Genomic DNA, 19,053 nt, shown 5'->3' with positions numbered 1-19,053 from the left:
GTACACAATGTGGTGATCCGATGGCAGGGTGTGGGCATAGAGAATGCCCGGTGAACGTCATCCGCCAGCGTGTGTAGTCCCAACAGTAAAATTTGGAGGCGGTGGTGTTATGGTGTGGTCGTGCTTTTCATGGAGGGGGCTTGCACCCCTTGTTGTTTAGAATGGCACTATCACAGCACAGGCGTACATTGATGTTTTAAGCACCTTCTTGCTTCCCACTGTTGAATAGCACTTCAGGGATGGCGACTGCATCTTTCAACACGATCGAGCACCTGCTCATAAATAATGCACAGCCTGTGGCGGAGTGGTTACACGACAATAACATCCCTGTAATGGATTGGCCTGCACAGAGTCCCGACCTGAATCCTATAGAACACCTTTGGGATGTTTTGAAACACCGACTTCGTGCCAGGCCTCACCGGCCGACATCGCTACCTCTCCTCAGTGCAGCGCTCCGTGAAGAATGGGCTGCCATTCCCCAAGCAACCTTCCAGCACCTGATTGAACGTATGCCTGCGAGAGTGGAGGCTGTCATCAAGGCTAAGGGTGGGCCAACACCATATTGAATTCCAGCATTACCGATGGAGGCCGCCATGAACTTGTACGTCATGTTCAGCCAGGTGTCCGGATACTTTTGATCATATAGTATACAGTATATATATACATATAATAAGCTAAGATTGTACACTGTATCATAATTTGGTTTCACAGTATGAAAATATTTTGTGGTTTTACAGTATTCCTGTGGAAGTTGTTGACGTTGCTTGCTGGTGGCCATGGAGGTCAAGATACTGAGATTATAAAGAAAGATATTTCTCTGTTAACAGAAAATTATGGCATTTGGTGCTAACTATTAACAGTTGGTGACCCTGACATGATTAGAAACCATGAAGGGTGGAAATTCAGGAGAGGAACAGAAGTGTTTTATTGTACTAGGTAAGAGTCAAACTTCCTTCTTTTTGGGCTGAGATTCAGCAACTATAGTTAGCACAAACTGAAGCCCAGTTTACGATTTTCGGAAATTTTCAGAGATGACTAGATTTAATAACCAACTGGCTCAACTGAATCAGATTGTTGCTGAATATATACGAAAGGAAAGTAACAAGTACAGCTTTGCAAAGAAATTACCACTAGCTTATGAACCTCATTATAAAAACACCACAGGATTAAAAACAAACAGCCTTAATGAGAAGTCAGTGATGACATTATTTACCTGTCCCCGCTCCAATGATGATGATGATGATGATGAATATAATTATTCTAACGTACGCTGTTAGTGAGTTGAATTCTCATGTTTATAAGTAATTTCTTTATAAGAAACATGGTACCTTCCTAAAAATGGGCAAATCCCTAATGGATCACTGATTTGGTCAATATCCATACTTACGGATTTTTTTCTAAATGTGCCTGTAGGCTTAGCATATAAAAGAAACAACAATAATATAGTTAACAATATAAAAACTGATGGGACCCATAATGCTTACCAACTTCTGCTTCAAATGGCAAGCGGTAAGGCGGAGGCTCTACACAAGATTGATACATATCAGTGCACCGTGTGGCTAACTCCCACAAGACTAATCCCAGAGCATACACATCAATCTGTTTCAAGGATGACTCACAATCTCTAAGATTCACTGCACCTTCTAGGACTTCAGGTGCCATGTACCGCAAAGTGCCAACCTGAAATAACATTATCAGTGAGACATATTTACAAAAGAATATGATATTAAAATTTTACACTGAGCATGAAAATCAGCTGAAAGAGGTATGAAAGGTCTAACTGGTGGAAGTATTATATTTTATTCTGACCTTCTAAATCTACATGATAAACCATAAAGCACCAGAAAGCATACAAGTATATTTGAGACATTCCTCTCTTTACAGAATTCTGCTTCCTTTATCATAAAAAGGTACCTACAAAACAAACCAGAACAATAGTAGACATGATTAGGGCTCAGATGTTTGTTTAAGACCTCAAAATAGCCCAAATAGGCAAACAAATATGACTTCAAAGATGGCAAAATATGACCTCAAAAGTGACTAAATATGACATAAAAATTACAATATATGACCCAAAAATGATTAATCAAAATATGACCATTTTAAAATAAATTATGAATCAAAACTGCAATTGCTCTGATACATATTTGTTAACTAAATTCTTTATTCTTAGTTTTCTGAATATACATGTGTAGCAATTATTCACAGTCTATTATCCTTGATTCACTTATCAAACTTTTGTGAATACATACCTATAGAGTACTAAGTTCACTAAGATTATCAGATCACACAACATTTTAAAAGTCAAAACATGTTTGCATCCTGCATTGGTAAATTGAAATAATAAATATGGTAGTTCAACCTATTCAATACAAGTAAATAAGAGATGTAGAGTTTACATTATTATGTAATTAAAAGTGGAAATGGTAGTTTGAAATACGAGAAATCACACAACATTTTAAAAGTCAAAATATGTTTGCACCCTGCATTGGTGGTTTTCAATATGAGAAAACTAGAAATCTATCTATTAAAAATATATATATTTTGGAACATTTAAACCCAGATTTCATTAATGTTATTCAAATGCATTAAAGTTTAAATTGAGCACCACGAAACAAATTAAGTAGATGTCTTTCAATACATTATGGTAGGGCGTCAGAGCCTATAGTGCAAACTCACATATCTTTTTCGTTCTTCTCCGCAGGTAGAATTGAAGTGTATGACAAGATTCATCTTCAGAGCATCAGGCGCGAAAGACCTCCGATTATCACTTAACACGTTCTTGTAAGAAGACAAGCTCTTTTCTACGTGATAAGACGTTATTGGTGCATATTTAAATAATGTTAAATCACTGCTGTCGAGTATGCACTCATCTTGAAGTGTACTGGTACCTCCTCCTCTAAGAACATCATTTATCTTGCACACATGGTGAATACCATCATTTCGATTAAGCACAATTTGAAGTTTCTGTTTTACACTGTCACCAACGGTGATTGTTGTACTGAAAGTTCAACACTTCTCACAATGTCAAAACTTGCATGAATTTCTAAGTCAGCAGATCTAAACGAATAATTGCACTTGATATAATTCCAAAGTTCGACTTAATATATGCCAGACTTTCTGACAAACTGTTGGAAAACAATTTCTGCGCAATCTTGATAGAAGGGGCATCGTCTTTGTTGAAGCGGTTAACAATGTTTTTGATAGTGGAGTAGTTTTTGCAATAATACAAGGCAGCATCGAGCCACGTCCCCCACCTAGTAAGAACTGGCTGTGGAGGGAGTGGCGTCGAAGGAGCTAACTTCTTGAAAGTCGCAACCCACAGTGGTGCTTTCAAAAAAAAATGTTTAATGTTAGATATTAATTTATCAACTTCCGGAAAAATTCCACGAATTTCTTCCGCCACCCTATGCAGAGCATGCGCAAGGCAAGTGACGTTAATCATTCTTAGATAAAACAACTTGAGGCCTTCAGCAGCTTTCACCATGTAAGGAGCAGCATCAGTAACAAAGAGAAGAACGTTTTCCTGCTTAATTCCATCCTTCCACAAAATTTTTAGTGCATTATCAAAAATAATTGCAATTGTTTAATGATTTGCGCTCTCTAAAACTTCTGAGGTTAGTAGAAAAATATCCCCAGCGTGCTCAGCACGGAATGTTCCAATAATTACATTCCCTATATCTCTACCTGCAGTGTCTGTTGTCTCATCAATAGATATCCAAATCTTATTGTCTGCTACACTGTGTCATATCGGATTTAGAGTATCTTCATAGCACGTGATAAATAGTTTTTTGCAGTGTTGATTCTGTAGGAATAGAGTTTTTAGTGTATTTCTCCAGGAAATTCTTGAAATGGGGATTGTTCACCTTGTTTAGAGGAATGTTTGCAGACACCACCATCTCACAAAGTTCCTTTGAAAAATCCGAACATCTGTCCATCGCTGAAGATGTAGCAGCATTATTGAATATCAATTGCTGCCCCTTCTTATCGACATGCTGTCGTTTGACATTGCTGCTGTGTTCTGCCATGTTACAACGTTGTTGCACATTAAAACATTTTTCAGCCACGACTTCCACTTCACACAACTTGCAAAATAGAACTAAACCGTCTGTACAGAAATACTTTTCTCCAAATTCCTTAACAAAGCTTCGTAACTTAACACTAGTAGAAAATTTACTGTAAATTTAATGTAAAATGATGCTTGTGTAAGTGAAAGGAGGTTGAGGTTCTAATATCTGAACAAAGACAAGTGAGTGATTACCAGAAGTAATTAGCTCACTGCTGGGAAGGGATTTTCCGGATTATTTCTGTCTGGGAGACCGGGTTGTCTAGTACAGCAGGTTGGTTAGGGTGAGGTCTATGACTTTCATTGGATACAAAGGGTATTCCACTTGTATCAACAGCGTGATACCGAGAAGCAGTTTTGTGAACACTGGTTCGCATTCGGTAAGTTTTGAAGATGATTTTGCACACCTACAGCTGTCGTCAAACCAGTGGCAGCTCGTGGCTGCAAAGTATGGTGAAGAGCTATTACCCGTTCGGTTTCGAGCGACAGATTTAGGAACTTCTTTCTTTCTTTTTTTCTTTCTTTCTTTCTTTCTTAATCTGCTTACCCTCCAGGGTTGGTTTTTCCCTCAGTCTCAGCGAGGGATTCCACCTCTACCACCTCAAGGACATTTGTTCTGGAGCTTCAGACTCTGGGTCGGGGGATACAACTGGGGAGGATGACCAGTACCTCACCCAGGCGGCCTCACCTGCTATACTGAACAGGGGCCTTGGTGGGGGATGGGAAGTTTGGAAGGGATAGACAATGAAGAGGGAAGGAAGCGGCCGTGGCCTTAAGTTAGGTACCATCCTGGCATTTGCCTGGTGGAGAAGTGGGAAACCACGGAAAACCACTTCCAGGATGGCTGAGATGGGAATCGAGCCCACCTCTACTCAGTTGATCTCCCAAGGCTGAGTGGACCCCGTTCCAGCCCTCGTACCACTTTTCAAATTTCGTGGCAAAGCCGGGAATCGAACCCAGGCTTCCGGGGTGGCAGCTAATCACACTAACCACTACACCACAGAGGAGGACAAGATTTAGGAACTACGTGTTGTTTTTGGTTGTTTTTTACTCGTACCTCGTACCTGTGAGTGGCGGAGGGTCCAGCACGTGACCACGATTTATTGAATTTAATGTTTCGTCATGACCATGAAAAGCTAGTTCTTGCTTACTTAAATAGAGCACAGCATCAATTACCAACTGAAGGAAAAGCCTATTTAAATGTACATTTTCACTGAACTGTACAATTACAATATACAGTCTGGCATTTTCCTTCAGGACATCAGAGATCGTATTTTGGTTTGTTTCCAATGTCTTGAAATCTAGCTGCCGTATTTTATGTTCTGCAGAGTCTGAGTGCTTATGTAAAGAACATGTTATGTTCAAAAGGGCTGAAAATCCTCCTTTATTCCAAACATTATTTTTATTGATAAAAGGCAAGCAGGCCCAACAAAACAACTTCTGTAGTGCTGGAGAGGAGCACAACCATGGAAATTCCTTAAACCACGATCGTTTGAAACTAAGATTGTAAGATTTACTGAAATGTTTCACTTCTTTTGTAGCACAAATTTGCAGTGATTCAGTAGGGCGATCAAAACGTAGAACTTCATTCTGATCTTCGTTTCTCCAACGTGAAAATGGTGTTTATAATAAAATGCACACTATGTCATAAATAGGATACATATATAAATAAAACAGCCCAACACTACGAATGAACCACGATGCATAAGTACTCATACTTCACACAGGATGACGCAGGGAAGACGAAACATTCCGCTCTTCCGACAACTTCACTAGCACATTCCGCTATGTGGAAAGTACGTGGGTGACATCACGGTTGTCATGGCAACTGCCAAGGCCAAGCGCTAGGAGGGAGCACTTGGGAGGTAGAGGCAGCTGCGGAATCTCTCGTCTTCACTCAGTCTCACGCGCCGTACTGGGGCCAACAGCCGGCGCTTTCGTGAGTTCCCCTGGTTCTCATCAGGTGATGAGGTGCTCCAAACGCCATACAATAAAACATTTTCTTTCCGTAAAACCAACAAATGTCATAAGAAAAATAAATTTAAGTAATTCATTATGGTAAAAATAAGTGGTGAAGTGGTACTTCACCTACTTCACCTGAAAAGCCGCCCCTATGTCAAACCGCCGAAATATGACCTAAATATGACATTTCTACTAAAATAGCTCAAAATATGATCTTATGGCAAAAAATAGCCAAACTATGCATTTATGAGACAAATGAAAATCATTTAATTGTGACAATCACCTGATTTGCACCGAAATCCAATCAGACAAGAAAATAGAGACAAAGAAAAAATATGATATGACTTTTCCTAAACATCCGAGCCCTCGACGTTATAGTACTTTGAAGTAAACCACACTTGTTCCAGTAGTGACAAAAGGCTTGAAATAGAACACCACTACTCTGCTGATGAAAAGGCACCATCATTTGTCCCCAAATATGCCATGTTGTACTGGGGGGAGAAGGTCATGGGAATTTAACAACCCCTTAGCCGAAATGAACTTCACAGATTTAAACAGCAAGAAATTCATCCCATTACATAAAAACTATTATGAAATAAAGGATTTCAAAATGAAACAACTGAATTTAACCTAGAAAAACTGTGCCGTCTTTAGATGTTTTTCTAAGAATAAAAAATGAAATGAAAAAATAAGACACCATTTGTAATTTTGATGAGATACATGGATTGTTTTTAAAATAATGCTGTTAATAAATTTTGCACCGTTGTTGTGCAAGTATTTATACTCCAGACCAAGTTATTAATTTCTAAAAAAGTTTTGTTTAGGCCTTTTATTAACATCGTATAAATATGGAAAATGGAAAACTAAGTCTAGAATGGTTGTGAGCCTAAACATTTATTGTTAGAAAAATATATATTTCTCTTTAGCTTGTCAGACTGAATCAAACAGTGGCGCCATGTGCAGAAGGTGCACATAACCACTTAACATACTTGATGCTCGTTTGTTAGTATTTTCTACTTATGCTGTAAATGAACAATGTTTCATTGTCATCAAAATCTTTTCTGATAACTGTATCATATTTAATGCTTTTCACAATTCCATACCTTCAACATTTAGACACTTTTTGATAACAATACATCTGTTATCAGTTCATGTGGATCATGTTTGAAATATACTTAAAGAGTCTAAAAGAAAAATTCTTACGAGCATATCCATAGCCTATTGACAGTAAAGAATTCAAAATAACCAATTTGTTTTTGTAATCAAAATGTTATTTAAAAACGTTTATTTCATACCAAAAATTACTTCATGCCCAGTTTTCCTCCGAGTAATCGCATTTGTAAAATTCTTGCCGCAGCCCAAAACCCCGATGTTGGGCTGCTCTTTATCACCGACACTGTTCAACACCTATCTCGAAGAAATAATCAATGAACGTTTTAATGGAAAAAGTGGAGTTTGTGTTGGAGGTAGGAGAGTGGAGTGTATAAGGTTTGCAAAATGATATGGTTGTGATGGGAGAAGCGAACATGAAATGATACAAATGTTAGATGAACTCAACATGAAACTAGAAGAATATGGAATGAGAATTAATAAGAAGACCAAAAGTATGATAATTGGAGGAAGAAGTAGAAGTTGTCATTTTGGTATAAGGGGAGGAGAAATAGAGCAAGTCAGTAACTAAGTATTTGGGAAGTATGAGGAGAAATGATGCAATTGTGAGTTCATAGGCATCCCAGTTTCCTTTATCAATATTGACTTCACAAAAATGCTGAGATACACCTTATGCACAAGTAACATAAGCTTCCTTCCCAATCCTAACCCTGATTACACATGTAAGCATAACAGGTTATTGTATTCTATGTTCCAGTTTCTTACATGAGGCATACCAGCAACAATTATGTTACATGAAGACTACAATCTATGTAGTATGAGCAGTTTGAAGTACTTTCCTTTTTTACAGAATATTCCTTTTTATAAAATTATCTTCAAAACCTTGTAATTGTACAATTTCTGGGAGAAATAAAATATGTGAAACATTTTTCAGCCTCATATGACGATGATGCTTGTTGTTTAAATGGGCCTGAGATCTAAGTCTTCGACCCCTCAGCCTCATATCTTCACAGGAGTTCAGTGAAATTCCTCAAACCACATGCATGCACATAGATAGGGTATATTCCAAACAAGCTAAATGGCTCACATCATTAATAGATTTGGTCTCTGCATGCTGTTCTTCTCCATTGCAGTAATACTTTGAGCCTTGAAGCTTCATGGCAAATCCCAGGTCACAGAGAACGCTGTTCAGGTCCGCTGTCACCAAAATGTTGCGAGTGTTAAGGTCGCGGTGGCTCACGCAAGGTTTAAATTTATCTGGAAAGACAAAAAGGAAGTAAGAAAGCAACTCATTACTCTTTAATGATTATCACAATTAATTGTAGTCATTATGTATTTAATTATACATGCATTAGATTATCCCTTCCCAACCTAGCCCACACAAACGTGCAGGTTCAGTTTTAATTTTTCCCGGGGAAACCAGCTCTTTTCTCCACAGCAGTATGGATGAAATATTATTACATAGATAATAAATCACTTTATTTATTCTAGGCCTACCTAAAATAGTTGTTTAAGGTAAAGTCTAAAATTTTATCTTCGTGTAATCACATTAATAGCAGGTCTATTGACAAATACAACATAACCAAAGTTGTAGAAAATAAATTTACTAATTTTTTCCTAACATATTTTTCTATAAAGGCTATAATAACAGAAACAATCGTATATTTAGACTTTACTGTAGCTGAGTTGGGAGAAAAATGGTTCCACAGAATATAAAGGTTAGGAATAAAGTGCAATTGTGTAGGCTATAAATAATTTTATTTATTTCTCTGCTCACGAGCTCTCTACATCTTGAATCATATTAGATTTGAGAATCATGCCTTATCATGGTCCAGCAGTGCAAAGAGAAAGCTTTCTGGCATACTATACCCTTCATATTAAGCTCTTTTGATTTGTAACTGAGTGACCATAGAGAGATATAATCCATGTGTAAATAGCAAAATCCCTTTTAATTTGTACACCTTAACCTACGTATCTTACCCTAACAAATCATCAATACAAAGAGTAAATTATTTCCTAAGAACCCACCCTCTGTGCTGTAGAATATGAAATATACTCAAAATATATGCAAATTGTAATGGTTATAGCATCCGCCATGCCAAGTCGCTAAGCGCCGGGGGCGTCATCGTATCGGCCCCACCCCCCTTACGCTCGAGCACGCCAATCACGAGCAACACTTGGTGCTAGGCCGGCCCTCTCGCCTCCGTCCGCGGTCCCACAGCAGAGGATGACGGAAATTACTCGACTATCAATCTAGAGTCTTCCATCTCACGAGGTTCCTGGATACATCTAGCATCCGGACTGTTCCAGAAGGGTGACTTGCCTGGAGTCAGTGAGAGTCAGTTAGACGGAGTGAGTGTGTGAGGGGCGAGAGTGAGTTCGCTGGTGTGAGTTAGCGAAGAGCGCAGTCAGTGATAGCCTGGGCTGAGATGTCAGCCTGATGGAGTATCTGCCTGTTGGAGCCGAGGACTCGTTCCTGTTTCCCTGATGTCGTGTGTGTGTATCCCTTGAGGCTGGCTGCTGGAGGAGAACCTGGAGTGTTCTGGAGCAGCGCGAAGGGAACACTGGGTGCCGACGTGTGCGGACTGCGAACGGAGTTCGACGGATTGAGTGAACAGCGGATACTATCCCGACCTGCGAGACTGACGTGTAGGCTGTGGACCGTGACAGTGCTAATGAGTGTGACCGAGTGGCTGAGAGAGTGTACTGTAAATAATCAATGACTCTCTGTGTGCGTGTGTGTGTCATTGTGGATGGTACATGAGAAACTACGAGAGAGAGCGTGAAGCGTGTAAGTGTGTAACCGTGTACGTGTGTATCGGCTATCGTCTGTGTGTGTGTAAATCTGTAATTGTAGTGCTTAGTTAATAAATCTTAGAATAGGACGCTACCAGGTTCTGTACTCATTTATTTATTTATTTATTTATTTATTTATTTATTTACCCCGCCAACACGTTACAACATACAGTCATACACTATATATCAGAACACAAATATTTTCAGTAAGCAGACACAATTCAATTCATTCCCACTATAGAAACACATTAAATTAAAATACTTTTGTGATTGTAAAAGTGTAAAGTTGCTGACATCAGTCATTCTCATGGTAGAAAGCCCTGTAACAGGGAAACCATGTACCAGGAATCCATAATTTTAACATAAATGTGGTGATTTAACTATATTAATTCTTCTTCTTCTCCTCCTCCTCCTCCTCCTCGAATGGGTCACTTAGGACCACACGGAATCAACAGTTGTTGAGATTTCACCCCTTCCCCAATAGTTCTTCATTTTCATAGATTGTTGTGATTTCTGTTCCTCCGACCAAATATGTCATGTTGGTTTCTTCTCGTTTTCCTCAAATCCCCTTGTGTGAACAATTTTTCTGATTATATTCCTATCCTGCAGATTTAGTGATCCTAATTCAATGAGGTCCATCTCTATTTGCTTATACCATTTTGATCTCATACGTTTAATTTGCAAACATTTGCGTATTCAATAAGTACGTCTGTTGTTATTCATTCTTTCCTCTTAAAACAATAATCACCACCATCACCATCTCACAAAGAAAATTAAGTGTAAGGTGACTGCATGCAATATGGGATTTTGGAGTAGAAAAAATAAGGACATAAAAGAAATTATCTTCAGCAACAGAAACCACTGTGTACCGGGGGTACACCTTCTCCGGCCAGTTAAACTGTGCGCCTTCTATAAGGCCATCTATATAAACAAACTTGAACTGATGTATTACAAGATACTTTGGTTTTCAACTGTTAGATCCTAATGGGTGGGTAGGAGATAGGGATCTGCGCTCAGATGGAAATTTGTTTGGAAGGGTAATAGGGAGGTACATTCAGGGAAACGGGATGGCCTAGGGAGCGGTGATAAGGGAACAGGGAACTGGAAATCAAGTAGGGATGACATAAAATTGTTAGTGTTGAACTGTAGAAGTATTGTAAGGAAAGGAATAGAATTAAGTAATTTAATAGATATATATTTACCAGATATTGTAATAGGAGTTGAATCATGGCTGAGAAATGATATAATGGATGCAGAAATTTTCTCACGGCACTGGAGTGTGTATCGTAGAGATAGGATAGGAAGGGTGGGAGGGGGAGTGTTCATTCTGGTGAGAGAAGAATTTGTAAGCTACGAAAAAGTTAAAGATGAGACACATGAAATTCTAGGTGTAAGGCTCATTTCTAAAGATAATAGGCAACTTGATATATTTGGAGTGTACAGATCGGGAAAGGGTAGCACTGACGCGGATTCGGAATTATTTGATAGGATAGTCAGCTATGTGAAAACGACATGGAAAGAAATGTGATTGTAGCGAGAGATCTGAATTTGCCAGATGTCAATTGGGAAGGAAATGCGAACGACAGGAAGCATGACCAACAAATGGCAAATAAGTTAATATGGGAAGGACAGCTGATTCAGAAAGTGATGGAACCAACCAGAGGGAAAAATATCCTGGATGTCGTGCTGATAAAACCAGATGAGCTCTATAGGGAAACTGAAGTAATAGATGGTATTAGTGATCATGAAGCTGTTTTTGTGGTTGTTAAAAATAAATGTGATAGAAAGGAAGGTCTTAAAAGTAGGACTATTAGGCAGTACCATATGGCTGATAAAGCAGGCATGAGGCAGTTTCTAAAAAGTAACTTTGATAGGTAGAAAAAGGTAAATAAAAATGTAAACAGACTCTGGGATGGGTTTAAAGAAATTGTTGAGGAATGCGAAAACAGGTTTGTACCATTAAGGGTGGTAAGGAATGGTAAAGACCCACCTTATTATAATAGAGAAATAAAGAGACTAAGAAGGAGGTGCAGACTGGAAAGAAATAGAGTTAGAAATGGCTGTGGAAGTAAGGAGAAATTGAAGGAACTTACTAGAAAATTGAATCTAGCAAAGAAGGCAGCTAAGGATAACGTGATGGCAAGCATAATTGGCAGTCATACAAATTTTAGTGAAAAATGGAAGGGTATGTATAAGTATTTTAAGGCAGAAACAGGTTCCAAAAAGGACATTCCAGGAATAATTAATGAACAAGGGGAGTGTGTATGTGAGGATCTTCAAAAGGCAGAAGTATTCAGTCAGCAGTATGTAAAGATTGTTGGTTACAATGAAAATGTCGAGATAGAGGAGGAGACTAAGGCCAATGAAGTATTAAAATTTACATATGATAACAATGACATTTACAATAAGATACAAAAGTTGAAAACTAGAAAAGCGGCTGGAATTGATCAGATTTCTGGGGATATACTAAAGACAATGGGTTGGGATATAGTACCATATCTGAGGTACTTATTTGATTATTGTTTGGTCGGAGGAGCTATACCAGATGAATGGAGAGTTGCTATAGTAGCCCCTGTGTATAAAGGAAAGGGTGATAGACATAAAGCTGAAAATTACAGGCCAGTAAGTTTGGCATGCATTGTATGTAAGCTTTGGGGAGGCATTCTTTCTGATTATATTAGACATGTTTGTGAAATTAAGAACTGGTTCGATAGAAGGCGGTTCGGTTTTAGGAAAGGTTATTCAACTGAAGCTCAACTTGTAGGATTCCAGCAAGATATAGCAGATATCATGGATTCTGGAGGTCAAATGGACTGTATCGCAATTGACCTGTCTAAAGCATTTGATAGGGTGGATCATGGGAGACTACTGGCAAAAATGAGTGCAATTGGACTAGACAAAAGAGTTACTGAATGGGTTGCTATATTTCTAGAAAATAGATCTCAGAGAATTAGAGGAGGTGAAGCTTTATCTGACCCTGTAATAATTAAGAGGGGAATTCCTCAAGGCAGTATTATCGGACCTTTATGTTTTCTTATACAGTATATATAAATGATATGAGTAAAGGAGTGGAATCGGAGGTAAGGCTTTTTGCGGATGATGTTATTTTGTATAGAGTATGGACAGCAGGCAATGGTATGTTGATAAACGGGGTTAAAAGTCAGGTTGTGAGTTTCACAAATAGAAAAAGTCCTCTCAGTTTTAATTACTGCGTTGATGGGGTGGAAGTTCCTGTTGGGGATCATTGTAAGTATCTAGGTGTTAATATAAGGAAAGATCTTCATTGGGGTAATCACATAAATGAGACTGTAAATAAAGGGTACAGATCTCTGCACATGGTTATGAGGGTGTTTAGGGGTTGTAGTAAGGATGTAAAGGAGAGTGCATATAAGTCTCTGGTAAGACCCCAACTAGAGTATGGTTCCAGTGTATGGGACCCTCACCAGGATTACCTGATTCAAGAACTGGAAAAAATCCAAAGAAAAACAGCTCGATTTGTTCTGGGTGATTTCCGACAAAAGAGTAGCGTTACAAAAATGTTGCAATGTTTGAGTTGGGAGGAATTGAGAGAAAGAAGAAGAGCTGCTCGACTAAGTGGTATGTTAGGCATAGATATCAAGGATAATTAAATAAAAAACCACCTATTCAATACTTTCCACGTTTAATGTGGTTATTATCTACATGATTTTATGTAGACTTATTTGGTCAGGTACATGTTTCACCCATTATTTTGGGCATCTTCAGCCTGTAAACAACCTTTAGGTCAAGGTTTGGGACCTTTTTAACCAATATAAACATACTAATATATACAAACATAAGTCAATACAGTAAAGTTTTTTGGTCCTAATCTATCTAATATGGAAAATGTCCAAAACTAAAATGGATCTTCTTTTCGGTGAAGAGGATTGCATATCGGGGTTTATGTGACCCCTATATCATATTAAGTACTTGACGTATCGTGTCTGGTGACAGGATGTGTCGTCAACAATAAGTGGAGATTTGAACTGATTGTAGGTTGGTCAAGATTGAAAATATAAATTTAAATTGAATGTGTTTTAACTTGGCAGTTCTGGTTAACTTAAAATGTTCAAAACTAAAAATAAAATGAAACGGATCCTCTTTTTTCTTGAGAAGGGGTGATATTAAAACTGGAGCTTGTTTGACCCACGATTTTCATTTTCATGTTCTTGACGTAACTAATATTTAAATGTGTTGTCGTGCACAAGTGGAGATTCAAAAGCCGATTGTTGTAGGTAGACTGGTCAAAAACAATCGGCTTTTGAATCTCCACTTGTGCACGACAACACATTTAAATATTAGTTACGTCAAGAACATGAAAATGAAAATCGTGGGTCAAACAAGCTCCAGTTTTAATATCACCCCTTCTCAAGAAAAAAGAGGATCCGTTTCATTTTATTTTTAGTTTTGAACATTTTAAGTTAACCAGAACTGCCAAGTTAAAACACATTCAATTTAAATTTATATTTTCAATCTTGACCAACCTACAATCAGTTCAAATCTCCACTTATTGTTGACGACACATCCTGTCACCAGACACGATACGTCAAGTACTTAATATGATATAGGGGTCACATAAACCCCGATATGCAATCCTCTTCACCGAAAAGAAGATCCATTTTAGTTTTGGACATTTTCCATATTAGATAGATTAGGACCAAAAAACTTTACTGTATTGACTTATGTTTGTATATATTGTATATAATGTATATGTTGTATATAGTGTATATATTAGTATGTTTATATTGGTTAAAAAGGTCCCAAACCTTGACCTAAAGGTTGTTTACAGGCTGAAGATGCCCAAAATAATGGGTGAAACATGTACCTGACCAAATAAGTCTACATAAAATCATGTAGATAATAACCACATTAAACGTGGAAAGTATTGAATAGGTGGTTTTTTATTTAATTATCCTTGATATCTATGCCTAACGTCATCTTCAATACGGAACAATAATGAGAGTTGTTACTTGTAATAAGTGGTATGTTCCGAGCTGTCAGCGGAGAGATGGCGTGGAATGACATTAGTAGATGAATAAGTTTGAATGGCGTTTATAAAAGTAGGAAAGATCACAATATGAAGATAAAGTTGGAATTCAAGAGGACAAACTGGGGCAAATATTCATTTATAGGAAGGGGAGTTAGGGATTGGAATAACTTACCAAGGGAGATGTTCAATAAATTTCCAATTTCTTTGAAATCATTTAGGAAAAGGCTAGGAAAGCAACAGATAGGGAATCTGCCACCTGGGCAACTGCCCTAAATGCAGATCAGTATTGATTGATTGATTGAATGATTGATTGATTGATTGATTGATTGATTGATTGATTGATTGATTGATTGATTGATTGATTGATTGATTGAGATGTCTCTACCATAGGTTTAATTATTTCATAAAGAAATTTGTATTTTTCATGTTCGTTAACCTGATTCTTAGGATTGTTTCTTTATGTACCGAAGTTGTCAACACTTCAGCTGGTTCTTTCTTCAATAGTAATCAACCTATCAGAAAAATGTAAATATTTTCTCTAGCCAATTAAAATTGGGGATGTGTACAGGAATCCAGCCTATCAGTAATGAGTTCTGGAAGCTTATGGCTGAATTGCTCCAGTGTGAGGAGGGTGTATTGACATGAACCAGGAGGCAGGGGTGCGGGCAGCATTCGGAAGGCCCACCAACTAAAGTTAATGGCAGAATTTTCATCAACATGTGAAAGCTCCTGTGAATAGCTTGAGCAGAAGGTTTCAATCTTTTTTATTTAAGTAAAGTTCTAAATTTGGTGGTTTAAATGTAGAATTTTCGGCAAGTCTGAGGACTCTATTCTGTTTCTTACAGTGAGATATGTAATGTAAGGGAACGAAGAGTGATTACCCTCTCTTGGTTCCCATTCAACTTGGCATGGGGTGATTGCAGTTTTCACAACCTCTAAATTCCTTTGATCATATTTGGTTTTTGTACCGGGAGGTACACCTCTATACCGCTCATTTAAATCTTGCGCCTAAAAGAACTCCTCTTCTGGAGAAATTGTGAACTTGAAACTACACCTACTTAAACCGTTACTCAGAAGATGTCACTACAGAAATCTAATGAAATTTTGTTATTTTGAAGTTTCATGTACTGTATGAAATTCTACGTGTTTTGTTTACCATTTATCAAGAAGTAGGGACTTTTTTTCAACAGATGTCACTGCTAATAAACTATGATCATGCACCCTGGTGAACAGGTTTTGTATTCATAAGTTATTTTTCTACTAAATTATGTTCATTCATTTTTGGGTTGGCAATATTGATCTCTTCTTTCCGCCAGTTTTGAATTTAGCCAATCATGAATTTCTGTAATTAATTTTCCGCCTATCACAGGCTTCTTCCTCGATTCCGAGTGTCACTTTTGATGTTAACCAATAAAACCCTGTGGGTGTGTCTTGCTTATTCATTAAAGGTCTCGAACTTTCCCCGAGGGTTTATAAACTGCGGATTTTGACGTCTCTTGGCCATTTGATCGACATCTAACTAAGTGTGTGTGTGAAGCAGGAGGCGGGACGCACCTCTCATCAGGCAGCAGTTCTTCAGCAAGGTAATGGCCAATTAACATCTTTATTTCTTGCTAGCTCTGCAGTTTAACCCGAGGGAGAGGTCCGAAACTTTAACTATGTAACCTACTTTCTGAAAATGTAATTTCTGCCGGCTTATGTAATAACTGCATAATATCTTTAACTGTAAATCGGGGATAGAGAGTGATGTACCCTCTCGAGCTCCCCTTCATCTTGGCTTGAGGTGACTACGTTTTGTAACTGGTTATCTTCCTTTCAGTGAAGTCTTAATTATTCTTATATGAGTCACCTCCATAGTTTGGGAATAGCACCTGTTTCATCGGCCTAGTGCCCTTTAGGTTCTAAGAATTCATGTCTAGGAGTGCAAGCATTCGCTTCCTTTCATTTTGTGTTCAGACCATTTATTTAACTTATTTCTTTTACACAAAGGCCCTATAGGTTGGGCATGAGATACCCCTGTTTCAATTTGTAAGCTGGGCCATGGAAGGCCAAAAGGTGTAAGATATTTTTGGTGTTGCCTTAAATAGGTTTTAAAACTGAGAGCCTGTTAGCTCTTTTTCAAAGTAAGATTACTGAATGCCTTTTGAAGGCTTGATATTGTGAGTTGGGAGCCAGCGCTCCATGTATTGAGGGATTTCTGCCCTGGTATAAATTTGCACTCTTTTGTAATTTTGAGCTGGGAACTCTAAAATTGTATAACTAGGGGCTTGTAGCCCAAGAGCGTGAAAATTCTGAAATCTTGGATCTTTCTAAGTCTTGTTTTTAAATTGCTATGTCATTGTTATCTCACTAAGTGAAAAGTTGTTAAAGTATGTTGTTTCTTGAAAAATATAATGTTTGCCAAAGTTTTAAATCAATTCGTGACATAGTAGTTAGACCCATTCACCCCGGCACCTTCTTTCATCTCTGCTGGTCCACGGGTAACCCCGTAACAGTTTTAATATTTCTTTTTTAGTCACCCCACTGTAGAATAGGCTTAGTCTATGTATCATTGGGCCATAAACCCATTATCTATTTCTATAAGGAGGGAAAGTGTTTTGCCTCCTAGCCTTTTGTGTATGGCCAGTCATATTCAACCTTTTCTTTTTACACTAAGGCCACTTAGGATGGGCAATTATGCCCCTGTAAATTTATTGTTGTGTGTAGAATTGTTTCTGGTGTGAAGTTCCCTTGAAGAACAGAAAGTTATAAACAGTTGAGCAATAGATAAGCCCACCTTGGGGTTACTTGGTGTAAATACTTTAACTGAGGACTACCGATGGGTTGCCAGGTGTAAGTTAAGTGCGCCATAAGAAATCTATGCCTCTGCGGGGCTGGACTATAGGATTCTGATCTCCGAAAGGTACTATGTCTTATAACTGATCAGAGCAAAACATGGTCCTTTAAAATACGGTTCCTATTAAGAGCAATGATGCTCTATTGTATGTAAATCAACCAAGCTATTAACAACTGTAAATTTTGTACCTGATTTTTGGACTTTAAGTCATTGTTACTGCTAGAGCTGTTGAGCTCATTAATATTGTTGTTATTCATTCTGATTCTCTATTTTTCAATATTAAATTTTTAAAAAAAGGAAAAAATTTCAAAATTTGTTGCATTAAGTTCTGCTCTAGTTAATTCCTTGTCCACCCATTCAACTCTCACGCTTCTTACCCCTCTGTGATCCACGGATTTCTCACAAAGAAAGTTAAGTGTAAGGTGACTACATGCAATATGGGATTTAGCAGTAGAAAAAATAAGAACATAAACAAACTATCCTCAGTGACAGAAATCACTATTAGGTGAATTCAATTTTATTAATGAAGTTCAAATCTCAAATATGAAGCTTAGCAGATTTTCATAAACAACCAGATACAAAATTTAAAAAATGAAGGTACTGAAAGCATACATGTATTTAGAGAGAAGCAGTGAAAAACCCATTGAGTTGACTGACATAATATTGTCTTTCACGAATTTGTTTCTTCAAGTTTCCGAATATCAATGACAGCAATGTTTGTTGACTGAAACCATACTCCTCCTGAGTATTGAAAGATGGTCAGCTGTGCAACAGAAAGTCATGAAAGAGACAAGGAGACAAGATGAGATGAAATTTTATGGCATGTGTTTTACAGCCAGATGCCCTTCCTGATATCAACTTCAGCTGAGGAACTAAGGAAGATGAAGTTAATAATAATAATTGTACCGGGCGGTACACCTCCATGCCGCTTATTTAAAATTTGCGCCAGTTGAAACTCCTCTGCTGGAGGAAGTCTGAACTTTATCTACGGTATTAATTTTCTACTTTCTCAGAAGATGTCACTACCTGGAAATTTTGGAGTTTTTGAACTGTGTCATTTTCGACGTATTTTTGTTTTGCTTGTAATAAGAAGTGTGAACTTTCTCTTCTAGAGGACACTACTGAAGATCAACAATTGTGCACCCTAGTGCGGAGTGAAAGAACTGTTTTTTTGGAGAAAATTTAATTTCAAAAGTTTGTTCTTTGCTAAATTTCTTTCAGTCATTGTTTAAGTTGGCAATATTAACCCTTTCTTTCCCCTTCTTTTGAATTTAG

At 37.9% G+C, this 19,053-nt stretch overlaps 1 protein-coding gene across 1 annotated transcript in view; it reads right to left on the bottom strand.

Annotated features, from left to right (window-relative positions):
* wit (wishful thinking) overlaps positions 1-19,053 on the bottom strand; it is a 503,764-nt gene that overhangs the window by 39,028 nt on the left and 445,683 nt on the right. Inside the window, exons 9-10 of the mRNA XM_068228016.1 lie at positions 8,226-8,395; positions 1,485-1,680 (exon numbers count right to left, since the gene is read on the bottom strand). Of these exons, the coding sequence (XP_068084117.1) occupies positions 1,485-1,680; positions 8,226-8,395 (366 nt within the window). The remainder of the gene's footprint in view (positions 1-1,484; positions 1,681-8,225; positions 8,396-19,053) is intronic.

This window comes from Anabrus simplex, chromosome 5 (genome assembly GCF_040414725.1).
Source record: "Anabrus simplex isolate iqAnaSimp1 chromosome 5, ASM4041472v1, whole genome shotgun sequence".
In the NCBI taxonomy this organism is placed as follows: Eukaryota; Metazoa; Arthropoda; class Insecta; order Orthoptera; family Tettigoniidae; genus Anabrus; species Anabrus simplex.
Note: the sequence above shows the minus strand (reverse complement) of the source record. Positions and strands in the feature narration are given on the sequence as shown.